The 13,445-nt window shown below is 39.8% G+C and overlaps 1 protein-coding gene across 3 annotated transcripts; it reads left to right on the top strand.

The window, feature by feature from the left end:
* On the top strand, nt 1-11,767 carry CUNH5orf24 (chromosome unknown C5orf24 homolog). Of its 3 annotated transcripts, XM_070414976.1 has the most exons (4): nt 1-237; nt 7,295-7,724; nt 9,407-9,480; nt 10,303-11,767. In XM_070414976.1, exons 2-3 carry the CDS (start codon nt 7,298-7,300, stop codon nt 9,445-9,447), a joined length of 468 nt encoding a protein of 155 aa, XP_070271077.1. In that variant the 5' UTR covers nt 1-237; nt 7,295-7,297; the 3' UTR covers nt 9,448-9,480; nt 10,303-11,767. The 3 variants fall into 3 exon arrangements, with proteins under 3 accessions (XP_070271077.1, XP_070271076.1, XP_070271075.1); XM_070414975.1 differs by having other exon boundaries at nt 9,407-11,767; XM_070414974.1 differs by having other exon boundaries at nt 7,295-11,767.
* The last annotated feature ends 1,678 nt before the right edge of the window (nt 11,768-13,445 follow it).

The raw sequence follows: 13,445 nt of genomic DNA, 5'->3' as shown, positions 1-13,445 counted from the left end.
GTCCGGGGCTGTATCGGCCTCTTCCTCCTGCGTCCCGGGCAGGACCCTCAGCTGTGGCCACGGCTCGAGCCGGGAGTCGCCCCCTCGCCGTCGCCGCTCCAGCTGCCTGCCCCTCTGTCTTGGGCTCTGCGTGCAGTGCAGAGGCGGCGGGCTGGGAAGGGAGCGTCGCCAGCGTGAGGTTCCCAGCCGATGGGCAGCCCCTGGGCGCACTGAGGGGCTGGGCTACTAGCGGCTGAGGTAGGTGGACCCGGGGGGAGTAGTCAACTCGGCGGGGAGTAGAGTCGGGGCGGAGGACGATGGTGGAGGAGGCAGGGAGGCGGCGAGAACGGGGGCCTGCAGCCTGGGGAGGAGAGGTCTGGGACCCGCGCCCAAGGAGGGGCTCTGGCCTAGCCCGGAGCGAAAGGAGGGCCCTGGACGTAGCCTCGGCTTGGAGCCATTATTGGGGGGAACTTCCTCTTGCGGCGGGCGGGAGGGGTCATCCTTTCTTCTCTCTGAGAGGTCAAAGCCAGCAGCCCTCCCGCCCCCTTCATTAAAGCCCGCTGGCTTCCACTGGGGCATCTGAATGGAGTGGCCTGTGGACTTGCACAGCTCGCCGAACCCCGGGTGCACGGACAGTGGGCGAGGGGTTCTGATGGTGGAGGGTACACCTCCCTTTCTCTAGTGTGGGCGTGTATGGGCTGCAAAGTTGTTGCTGGTACATTAATGATGGCGTTCGGGCACAACAGGTGCTACATCTCTGAACGCCGCATGTCACCGAGGATTCTGGCCGCGGGACACTGCGCTGTGGGGCGCAGTTAAGGGGTAGGAAGAAGACAAAGGAGGCCGTTATTTATGTTCTGTCCCGGGGTCAGGACTTTCCTTGCTGGGCTGCATGCGGAGCTCCTGGCATTTGTTTGGTCTTTGCTGAATAGACTTTCTGGGTGATTGAGGTGGGTGAGTCACAAGTTGATTTCCATTTAGAATTATAAAACCGTATATGATTCTGTATAATTGTTTGACGCCAAATGACCTGAAATAAATCTCTGATAATTATGTTATGTTGGATCTTTGGAAGAGAGCGGAACTTGGAATTCCTGAAAGGAAGATTTTCCCCGAGTGTAGAAAGCTTCATGAATGTTTTGAAAATTACTGAAAACATAATTCTGTATGTTGGCAGTAATGGCCACATTCAAGAGACGGGAAAGGAATTATTTTATACTAGAGGCCCAGTGCACGAAATTCATGCACGGGGGTGGGTCCCTAGGCCTGGCTGGTGATCGAAGCAGGAGCGTCTGGCATGGAAGGGCAGGTCCCAGCTGACCTCCAGGCCCTGGGCAGCACCTGGGCCCCTGGGCCTCCACGCACCCCCCTCCACTGGAGTTATCTGCCAGGTTCCCTCAGTGCCTGGGAGCTGGGTGGCAGACCCCCCCACACCCCTGTCGCTGCCGCTGGTCGCCATCTGGGGCCTGCTCACACCTGCCTTAGCCTGGTGCCACCTGCTCACCTGCTCCACCATCCCCCTGTGGTCCTGCTCTCGTTGGGGCCCATTAGGGCCGGCAGCACCTCCACTGCCGCCTGCTGCCTGCTGCCAGTGCATCACGGACACCCGCCATGTTCTGTGCGGTTCAGTGGTCAGCACCTGTCATAGCGAGCGGTCGAACTCCCTTTGAGAGACAATTTGCATATTAGGCTTTTATTATATAGGATAAGATAGAACAGTTCACCAAAAGACTTCAGGATGGCTAATTTATGCTTTAAAAATTATAATTTAGTCATAGTTAAATATATTCAGTGAACCTTTTTCTTTTTATTATATTTTAATCCTCACGAGGATATTTTTCCATCGACTTTTAGAGAGAGTTGAAGGGAGGGGGAGAGAGAGCGAGAGAGACAGGCAGACATCGATTTGTAGCTTCCTGCCCCGCTCCTGATTGCGCAGAGCCTGCAACCGAGGTAATCAAACCGGGGACTCCACAGTCCAAGGGCCAACGCTCTATCCACTGAGCCAAACCGGCTAAGGCCAGTGAGCCATTTTAAAAAACATCCTTTGGTAGTCCACACAGTCTGTTCTGTAACGCTTGACTTTCAAGTCCAAATTTTCCAGAAACAGAATTCATTCTGACTTAAGAAATGTGTTCTGGCCCTAGCCAGTTTGGCTCAGTGGATAGAGTGTTGGCCTGCGGACTGAAGGATCCCAGGTGCGATTCCAGTCAAGGGCACATGCCCAGGTTGCAGGCTCCATCCCCAATAGGGGGTGTGCAGGGGACAGCCGATCAATGATTCTCTCTCATCCTTGATGTTTCTATCTCTTCCTCCCTGAAATCAATAAAAATATATTTTAAAAAAAAAGAAATGTGTTCTGTCTACTTTCTATGAACTCTGTATTATTAGTGTATGGTAAGTCTTTCGAGAAGGAACAGTTAGCTGGCGAAGCCCTGAATTGGCAGTAGGGAAGGATTATTAAGTGTAAGATTGATGCTTGTATATACAAATACTGCATACAAATATATATATATACACACACACACAAACACACACATATGTGTGTGTGTATATGTGCATAACTATATATATATATATATATATATATATATATATATATATAGTTATGCACACAAAGATCTAATGGTGCTGATTCCTATCTTAACAGGTTGAATCTAAAAGTAGAAAATGATTGGTTTTAGTTGTTTCCTATTTTAGTTAACTATTTATATGGGTAACTGAATAAATTTCTTTCCCAGCTTATTACTCAGTTATGGAGTAAGCAGAATATTGTACTGATTTCTTGGAAGTAGCAGGGAAGGAAAATATAGAACTATATAGAAAGACTGCCCTTTAGAAATGTTCTTTAAGCCAGTGTGTCATTGTCTTTTCATTGGGATAAACAGCTTTACTCCTGTCTATTGTGTTTTAGTGATGAGAATAGTGTTTTGCATGGAGTTGGCCCTCAATAAATGTGAGCTTTGTCAGAATTAACATTATATAAACCAAATGCATACATTCCTGGAAAAGATTAAAGGAGTTGAATAAAGGTGCTTTTTAATTTTTTTAATTGAAGAACTACTTTTTTAATGTTTTTTTCCCCCAATGTTGGTTGTTATCTGAGTAAAGGATGTCTAATAGCATCTTTTTTTTAAAATATATATTTTATTGATTTATTTTTACAGAGAGGAAGGGAGAGGGATAGAGAGTTAGAAACACCAATGAGATAGAAACATCGATCAGCTACCTCCTGCACACTCCCCACTGGGGATGTGCCTGCAACCAAGGTACATGCCCTTGACTGGAATCGAACCCGGGACCCTTGAGTCCGCAGGCCGACGCTCTCTCCACTGAGCCAAACCGGTCAGGGCTCTAATAGCATCTTGCCTCTAAAAGCGTAAGGTAATGTGGGAGCATTTCAGATCTTGCTTTCCAGCATATGTCATCAGTTTGGCTCAAATAGACTCAAATATTTTCAGCCCTGGCCAGTGTGGCTCCGTTGGTTAGGTGTCATCCCGTCCGGGTTCACGTTCTGATTCCCGGTCAGGGCACATGCCCAGGTTTCGGGCTTGTCCCAGGTAGGGGGTGTGTAGGAGGCAGCCGACTATTGTGAGCTCACAGAGTTTCTCGCTCCCTTTCCCTTTCTCTCTCTCTTAAAAAAATTTTTTATTTCCAAAATGAAATAAAAGCCTAACATAATGTAAGCTGAGATTCTATATATCCTGAGTGCTAATAGATGGCAGATGTTCTGATATATTAAGAGAAAATGAAGTTAAAGGAAATAAGGTCCAGAGGGAAGGTATTGGTAAGTTAGTGGTAGTAACTTGAGGCAATGAAACAGACTGTGAGGAAAAAGTTTTCTTTTACTGACTGTGCTTTCCCTCCTGTGGAAGAGAATTTGGACCTTTCTACCTCTTTTTACTTGAGCTTTCCGGAAAGGTGATTTCTGAATCACAAAATTGTAAAAGGGGTCACTTTTTATCTTACAATCTTCTGCTTAAAAGTCTGAGTATGTTTCTCTTTGTATTTGCAATTCGTCTCTACTCTAACTTTATTGGAAATAAACTAGCGTTTTGATTCCTATCTTAATGCCTGTGTATATTTCTTAATTAGTTTATAACTTGATGGGAAGAGGAATGTGGTTTGTCCCTTCACAAATCCCAACATTGGCTTTTCTTCAATTTGGAAAACAAATCTATTTTACTTTATAGATGTTATCAACAGAAAGGTTTTGTGAATGTTTGAAGAGGTAGGGTTTAAAGAGGTAAATAAAAACTTAAGTAGAAGTATTTTAAATTAAATTAAGTCCTGCATTGTTATTTTAGTATAGCTGAGTGATTCTCATTGTAGGGGGTAGATTTTGTCCCCCAGACACTGTCTGGGGAAATTTTTGGTTGTCAGAAATTGGGAAGGGGAGGAGGAGGGTATAGTTATTAACATCTCTAAGTAGAAGCCAGGGATGCTATTAAGCATGTTAAAATGTACAGGACAACCCTTCACAACAAAGCATTACCTGACCCAAATAATAGTCCTACTATTGAGAAACCCTGGTATAGTTTTATACTATACTAGATGCCTGGTGCACAGATTTGTGCACTGGTGGGGTCCCTCAGCCTGGCCTGCACCCTTTCACAATCTGGGACCCCTCGGAGGATGTCAGACTGCTGGTTTTGGCCCGATCCCTGGGTATTGGGCTGAAACTGGTAGTTCAACATACCCTGAGGGGTATAGTAGTGTGCAAAGCGACAGGGAGCTGGAGATAAGCCTGAGCCCAGGCCAGGCGCCATGCCGCTCCCTCTCACCTGGCCCCGCTGCACCTGCTGCCACTTCTGCTCAGTAGTGGTGGGAGAGGCTTGCGCAGCAGCAGCTGTGCTTGCCAGCTGTGAGCCTGGCATCTGGTGCCCGTTGGTCAGCTGAGTGGTACTCCTTCTGTGGGAGCGTACTGACCACTGAGGGGGGGGGGTAGGGGGGGTAGCTCCTGCATTGAGTATCTGCCCCTTGGTGGTCAGTGTGTGTCATAGCACCAGTCGACCAGTCATTAGACCGTTCAGTTGTTGGGTCGCTTAGGCTTTTATATATATAAAAGATTACATTGTTGGTTCTGAAGGCAGGTTATCTGAATCTCTTTGGCTTTACCATTTCCTAATGTGTTGCTAAAGTCTGCCTCAGTTTCTGTAAAACAGAATTAATAATAGTATGTCTTTTGCCCTGACCGGTTTGGCTCAGTGGATAGAGCATTGGCCTCCTGACTCGGGTCCCAGGTTTGGTTGCGGTCAAGGGCATGTACCTTGGTTGCGGGCACATCCCCAGTGGGGAGTGTGCAGGAGGCAGCTGATCGATGTTTCTCTCTCATCAATGTTTCTAACTCTCAATCCCTCTCCCTTCCTCTCTCTAAAAAATCAATAAAATATACTTAAAAAAAATAGTATGTCCTTCATAGAGTTGTGGTAATGATTAAATCAAATAATCTTCACAGTGTCAAGCTTATTATCTGACACATAGAAAATGCTCAAAAACTGTTAATTTTCAGCTAATATTAATACATTTTGAACATGTCTTGATAATCTCTCCTTATTTATCATCTGAAATTAGAATTTGAGCTAGTGAGAATTAATAACCTAGTTCTTATTATATCCTTGGGGAATGAGTGAAGAATTACTCTTTTTAATATTTGTGTTCAGTTATGTCAGTCTTGTTTTATGTTCTCAAGTCTATAAGGCTTCTGCCATAAACAAATAGCTTCTTATTGTTGATGTTTTTCCTTCATAGTTAAGACTTTAAGCCAACTGGCCAACAGCTCTGTATCTGTTGAGTCTCAGCAAATATTTAATAATATAACAGAATTCAATTCTGTGACTTGATTCCCATTTCCTCTTGCCTTTATAAAATGAAATAAATTTACATGGTTTTGACTTACATTAAGTATCTGTTCTCAGAGCCTCTGGGAGTAACTATTTTTGTGAGGTTTTGGTGCAATATTGCATGTACTAAGGGTATAGGAAAGAACCTTAACAATTTGAGACTAGGCCTTCAGATACATTTGAGACTCTTTTTCTAAATCTGAATTGGAAACCATATATTTATCTTTTTTATATGAACTCTCATTTTCTGTGTGTCTAAACAATAAGGGCTGGCTTGTTATGGTGATGGTTTAATACAGCCTTTACAAAGAGAAAAACATCACAGGGATGTCCTCACAGACAAAACAGAGACTTTGGTCTGTTTGTTAATAAGTCATAGGGCTCTTGTAAGGGAAAAAGATCCATGCCATATTATGATCAAGAGAGAAAGCATTGTTGCCCTGGCTGGTTTTGCTTAGTGGATAGAGCGTCGGCCTGCAGACTGAGGGGTCCCAGATTCAATTCCGTTCAGGGACATGTACCTTGGTTGCGGGCACATCCCCTGTGGGGGTGTGCAGCAGGCAGCTGATCGATGTTTCTAACTCTCTAATCCCTCTCCCTTTCTCTCTGTAAAAAATCAATAAAATATATTTTTTTAAAAAAAGAGAGAAAGCAGTGTTAATACATTCAACTTTTTGTCTTGATAACCCTACCATTTTATTATGGTTGTTACCCAAATTGTAATATAATTCTCAATTGTTGGTATAAAAGTTCATTCATTTTAGCTAATGGAAACGTTTGTTTACTCTCTATATTGGTACTGCCTCCTGTTTGAATAGAGTCATTTGAAGGGAGTCAATATGTTTGGTCAAGAGGTTGTATTCATTGCTTGGCACATTCCACCTTTTGTAAATAATGTACACTGAGGATTGTGTATAAATAATAAATTGTGATCTGGAAACTGTGGCCAGATCAGAAATATACATGTGAGAAGTATAATAAAAGGCCAAAGGGAAACATTCTATGAATGTTTGGCAAACTGAAGAAAAAAAATCATGTTAATAAGAGTTCTTGTCTTTACTGTTATCTTTTTGGGGTTTAATGATCTAGAAGAAAAGAGAATATAAATTATATAGGTATCTGGAATATGTTCCTGTGGTATATAAAATATATTCCTACAGAACATACAGATTTATTTTCTACCTATACACTTTTTCAGTTCCTAAGCAGAGAACATTAAGCTACTAAATCAGTATTATAGTTGAGTTTGTGTGGCATTTGTTCCTACCCATGATTAAATTGGGAAAAACAAGTATCTTTGAATCTGCTGATGTGTGTTTGTTTATAAGTGGTCTGGAGTCCTGCCTGTTAGCCTAATTTTAGGTTTCCTGCATAGTTGTTGGAAGACAGACTATTTTCCCACTGAATGCCGTCATACAGATATATATTTGTATATATATATTTATGCATATTTGTTTTTTTATTTTTGGTAGAAAATGATGCATCCTGTTGCCAGCACTAACCCGGCTTTCTGTGGGCCTGGCAAGCCTTCCTGCCTTAATGAAGATGCCATGAGAGCTGCTGATCAGTTTGACATATATTCCTCCCAGCAAAGCAAATATAGCCACACAGTCAGCCACAAACCAATGGCTTGTCAGAGGCAAGACCCATTAAATGACACGCACTTGCAGACTACAAGTGGCAGAAGCATAGAGATAAAAGATGAACTAAAGAAAAAGAAAAATCTCAATCGATCTGGTAAGCGTGGCCGGCCTTCTGGAACCACCAAATCAGCAGGATACCGGACCAGCACAGGCAGACCCCTGGGAACCACCAAAGCGGCTGGATTTAAGACAAGTCCAGGCAGACCTTTGGGAACAACCAAAGCTGCGGGATACAAAGTCAGCCCGGGGAGACCTCCAGGTAGCATTAAAGCTCTCTCCCGTCTTGCCGATCTTGGTTATGGCTGTGGCACTGCTGCTTTTCCTTACCCTATGATGCACAGCAGAGCAGTTCATGGGGTCGAGGAAACCAGCAGTGAAGTCAAGCCACCCAATGAGTGAGTGAGGCAGGAAAGGAGGGCCAGGTTTAGAAGGAAGATTGTGAATAATCCCAAAGCTTCTTGGTTTTATTTTGACATACATGATTTTATGACCTGGGCTTTCCACATTTGTTTTCCTGTTTTTTGTTTGTTTTTCCTGCTTTTGCTCAGAAACTGCCATATGCTGACAGATACACTCGGCACAAGCAGTGGCATTGAATTTGTATATAGGTTCAAGTATAACATCTAACTAAAGAATTTTTGCTTTTCCTTTAGAGTTATGATTGTGTCTCATACTTCATTACTACTTTTGGGCCATTCTAAATAGATGCTTTATGTACTAAAACAACAGAATCCATTATACCCATTAGTTTGTGAAGTAAGCCTACAATATAAGAAAGATAATATCTAAGGTATTTTTAACTGATGGAACAAAGCAAACTAATAATTCACAATTATTTGAAGTATGGCTGTTAGTTTCTGCAACTTTTATTTTCATGGGACAGGACACATATTTGTATGCTTTGGCATTTACTTAGACTTCAGATGTTAAAAATTTTATTTTTAATGTTCTAAGTTTAGGCAACTTGTTATTTATTGATCTAAATGGCATTAACTGATTTAACCATTTGTTCCTAAAGGAATTATTTAATGTTTGCCTTTCAGCAATGATAGGTTGTGTCTTTTTTAATTGCCTAAGAGCATATATACCAAACACTACAAACGATTCAAACTTTTTAATAAAAACTGCGTATTACATTTTTGGTGAAATACAGTGTATTCTGAGAATAGCATATGTAATATAATAGAAAAAGAAACATCCTTAAGGTTTGCATGGAACTGTATTCACTACATTTTGCCTTTCATAGACTTAGTTGTAAAGCATTATGCTTAAAACATTTATTGTTGTTCATTTATTCAGAATGTTTAGTGTTTTGTTTTTTTCTGAGAAACTGTCTGTTGCATTAGCACTTACTGTGGATTCAGGTTTATACCTACCAAAGGACACAAACTGAATGGTAGACTAAAACTGCTATAAACAAAATGCAGTTTTCTGACTGTCAGAATACAAATATTAAGAAATATATAGGAATCCATCTGTGCATGGAATATGTAAAATATATGTGGGTTAGTTTAATTAAACACCTAATTGTGGCTCCAGTGAGACCACACCCAAAATTTTTCCAGCAGTGTTTGCTTTAGAAGTAAGATAGATGGAAAAGAAAAAAAGTATTGGGTATAGTAGGGACGAAAGGAAGTCTTCTTGACCCCTTTCTGAAAGTAATATTTTTTTGTTGATATACATTTTATTTATCCTGAGTTTGGTCTGAATAAACTATTATAAACTTTGGATTTGAAAAAAATTCCACTGAACTTTAAAGTTACAATGTATGTATTTGTGATTTAAAATGCCTTTGAGATTATAATGTATATTTGCAGGACCCAAAAACTTTTAAAGTGATTAAAAGTTTAAAAAGGCACATATTGTGTTGTTTGGGCTTGCTCTCAGTTAATACAAACTCTGATTGCAAATGGATGTCATGTTTCGTACCTTTTTTATCAGGAAAAAAGCAGCAAGCCTTCAGGTGTTCCAGTGATGCCTGACACAATGAGCTGGAGTTTATGCTGCTCTTTACAGTAAGAGGTGTTGCATTGTACGTGGGGACTGTGTGTGTACTGGCATCTAAGACAGTGACCTCAACAATTTTAGCTTTGCACAAACCATAGCGAACAATGTTGAATGATTACATAATCAGTTGCAACATTCAGGCAGCTAAATTGTAGAAGCCTAAACTATAAAATTTTAATCATTTACTCAGAACAGTATAACTTTTGACACACACAAATGCATACATCTTTATTCATATATTTATCCACTTTCATTATCTATCTGTCATTTAGCTATTTCTCAGATTGATGTTCAGCAGTTGGCTACTTAGAAATCCTGTTTTGAGTTCCTGAAAACGGTTGTTTAATTAAATATTCTGCTGTAGAATAATATATACCACTGTCAAGGATTTGGTTGCATGATGTGTTTTTATATGTCCATTTGACATTGCCTTTCAGTTTATTTTGATTCCAGATTTTGTTATACATAACTTTCCCTTTCTTTCTGCCCTTTCCAACATTCATTCCCTCCCATTTTCCCCATCCTCCAGCACATCTACTCAGTGGTGCTGTGCTGTGTGTCAGAAGGTAAAGCAGGTGTATTATTGTATACTGATTTTTTTAATCCATTTTAATGAAATGGTGAAATCAACTAAAGGAAGTATGTGCATAACAGTGTTTATTAGTATCAGGAGCTGTGTCCCAGGGAAGAAAGGGGGCAAATGGCTACAGTTGTGAATGGATAACATCATTTATAAAACTAAATTTTCTGTTCATGAGCAGTTACTTGGAGTACTAGATCTGTGCTGGTGAGCATCTCCTGATTCTACTTCCTTTTCTCCTTGTGAACAGTTTATTGATGCCATGCTGAAGAGAAAGACACATCTAAGTGATAACATGAAGTCTTAAACTAGATAATATTTTTACTTATCTATACTCTAAACACTACATTGTGCATCTTTTGTAACACTGTCTCTTGTCATGACAAACACTGAAATAGCATGTTAAAATGCCTATGCTTTAATATAATCAGTTGGGGAAAACTGGCCTTTTCCTCCCACTGTATGATTGTTCCTTTGTTCCTTTAAAGGTAAATTGCTAATTTTATATTGTGTAATTCTCTTCACAAAATAGGTTTCACTATTCTGTATTAAAACTGTTGGTCAGAAAATTATCTGCTGTTCAAGTAAGTTTGCTTTACTTTTTTCTTTAAAAAATATTTTAACATGCCTTATTTATTACTCTTACATTAACCAATGAGCTAATGCAGATGAAATTTTCATTTTTTGACAAATATAACCTTGCATAATTAATCTTTAGTAGGGGATGATTTTGATACTATCTTTGGAGTTTTGCACTGGATATTAAAAAATACTGGCATGTTGTGTTGGAAGAAAAGTATCTGCTTAATTTTTAATATTTGGGGACATTTTTAAAATCAGTGTTTCAATTAGACTAAAAAATTCTTTATTTTTATTTACTTTTTAAAAGAAACATGTTAAAGTAATAAAAGTAATATTCATTCCAAACTAATGTTTGTGTGAATTTACATGTATATTTTCATGAAGTAAGAATAAAGTTTGAGTTAAGGAGGAAAAAAATTATCTGAAATCATTTACTTAGGTTAAAGGTAATCCATCCAGTGTAAGGAAAATCAGTGTACCAGTTAAAGAGAAAAAAAACACCAACCTTCTCTTTTATATTTTAAGAAGCTTTAAAAGAACAATTCAGGGGCTGTTGACTATAACTGCTACTCTGTCAGTCATTGTCTTTATATGCAGAAACATTTTATGATCCCTTTATAGTAAAATAGAAGAACTTACAGCAGTTGTTGAAAACATGTTTTCCTTGGACATAAAATATTTTGATGCTTTAGGTTTCTGTTTTTATTATAGCTTATTATAGCTAACTATATCCTATTAAACTCTAGGATGTATCTAAATCTTTGCTTTTCCTCCATCACCCCCGAGTAGATAAATCCGTGCTCTCACATATAATGTATTTAATTTTTGGAAAATTAAATGCTATAGTAAATCAAGTGTGTGATTTATAGTAATCAGACCACTTTGATTCTTTAAGCTTCACAGTTTCCTTTTTCCACAGATAATTACAGAGAAAATAATTACCAATTAACTGATATAAGCACGCTGTCCTCTGCTGTAAAAAGTCTGAATAGATACTGTGTATGTTTTTATGTCCATGAACTTGAGCTACTCATGTGCAATTGTGTGTATGGGAATGGAGTAGTGTTCATGATTTGTATCTACATCATCATATGGATGTATATTTATTAATAAAGTCATTACTTTAAAACCAACTATGTTTACTACTTTATTTCTGTAAGTAGGGGAATGGTAAATGATAAATCTTTTTTTATGACCATGGATCTTGTATTTTCTTGGATTGTGCTTTCTGAAATCTCCTCTACACTTTTGTTTTTTCTCAAAACAGTAATATTTATGTATTTGTAATGTAAAATTTAACTTATAAATGGATCTTATTTTCTTTGTTATTTCTTGTCCTTTTTAAAAATGTATTGTATTGGTTTTTTACAGAGAGGAAGAGAGAGGGATAGAGTTAGAAACATTGATGAGAGAGAAAGATCCATCAGCTGCCTCCTGCACGCCCCCTACTGGGGATGCGCCCACAACCAAGGTACATGTCCTTGACCAGAATTGAACCTGGGACCCATCAGTCCGCAGGCCGACGCTCTATCCACTGAGCCAAACCGGTTCGGCTATTTCTTGTCTTTTTGATAGTAGCCATTCTAACAGGTGTTGGACTTACTCTTAAATGCAGAGAAATTTTTTACTATTTAAGTAAAAAACCACTTTAATTAGTAATTTTCCCAAGCTTTCAAGTAGTCTAATAAATTCAGCAAACTTTAGTAACTGTTGAGCACGTACTCTACAGTGGCAGCTCACATTATGAATAAGATAGTCTCTACCCTCAAGGAACCCATAGTGGAAAACAAATGCCTTGATATGTAGAATTAAACAATGTAATGCCAATTTTTATTCATTCAGAATTGACATTTTAAGATACTTTATCTCTCAAATTAGCTAATTAATTTTAGCACAGAGCCGGTGAAACTAAAGCCCATCTGCCTAGCCTTAAGCTTTAGGCTAGTTTTTAGATGAATTTCACAAGAAAAACTGATTGCTGTGCTTATTCTCTATCGGCTCAGAAGGATCAGGTCAGAGATCTTCATAAGTTGTGATAACGCTGGCTTTTAAATCATGTTGGGAGCTACTTATGTGGCTGTTGTGCTTCCTCTGTCACATAAAGAACTTTAGGTCATCAGCCCATGCGTCCAAAGGTCTCGGGTTTGGTTCCTGATCAAGGGCATGTGCTTAGGTTGCAGGTTTGATCCCCAGTGGGAGGCAAACAGTTGATGTGTCTCTCACATCTCAAACTCTATTCTTATCACATGTTTCTCTCTCTCTTTTACCCCCCCCCCCACTGTCATCCCCTTCCACTCCCTCTAAAAGATTGTGTGTGTTTTTTAAATCATGAGTGGGTGTTGGATTTTGAGACATCCTTACAGACATACCCAGAAATAATGTTTTACCAGCTATCTGGGCATCCCTTTAGCCCATTTAAATTTACACTTAACATTAACCATCACTGTAGTCTTTGATCATCTTGGCCTAGCTTCTTTATTTCATTAAGGGCTGCAAAATGGCAATTTTAAATTCTATTGTTTCTTTATCAATTAGGTCAAATATTTCTATACTAAAAACCTTCCCCTCATCAAATACTTGGTTACCCTGAAATAATTCTTGTCATGCCCTGACCGGTTTGGCTCAGTGGATAGAGCGTCAGCCTGCAGACTCAAGGGTCCCAGGTTCGACTCCGGTCAAGGGCATGTACCTTGGTTGCGGGCATATACCCAGTAGGGAGTGTGCAGGAGGCAGCTGATCCATGTTTCTCTCTCATTGATGTTTCTAACTTTCTATCCTTCTCCCTTCCTCTCTGTGGAAAATCAATAAAAT

This window comes from Myotis yumanensis, unplaced genomic scaffold, assembly GCF_028538775.1.
Source record: "Myotis yumanensis isolate MYYU_CA2020_CCGP unplaced genomic scaffold, mMyoYum1.0.hap1 SCAF_5, whole genome shotgun sequence".
NCBI classification, from domain to species: domain Eukaryota; kingdom Metazoa; phylum Chordata; class Mammalia; order Chiroptera; family Vespertilionidae; genus Myotis; species Myotis yumanensis.
This window is presented reverse-complemented; position numbering and strand designations above follow the sequence as displayed.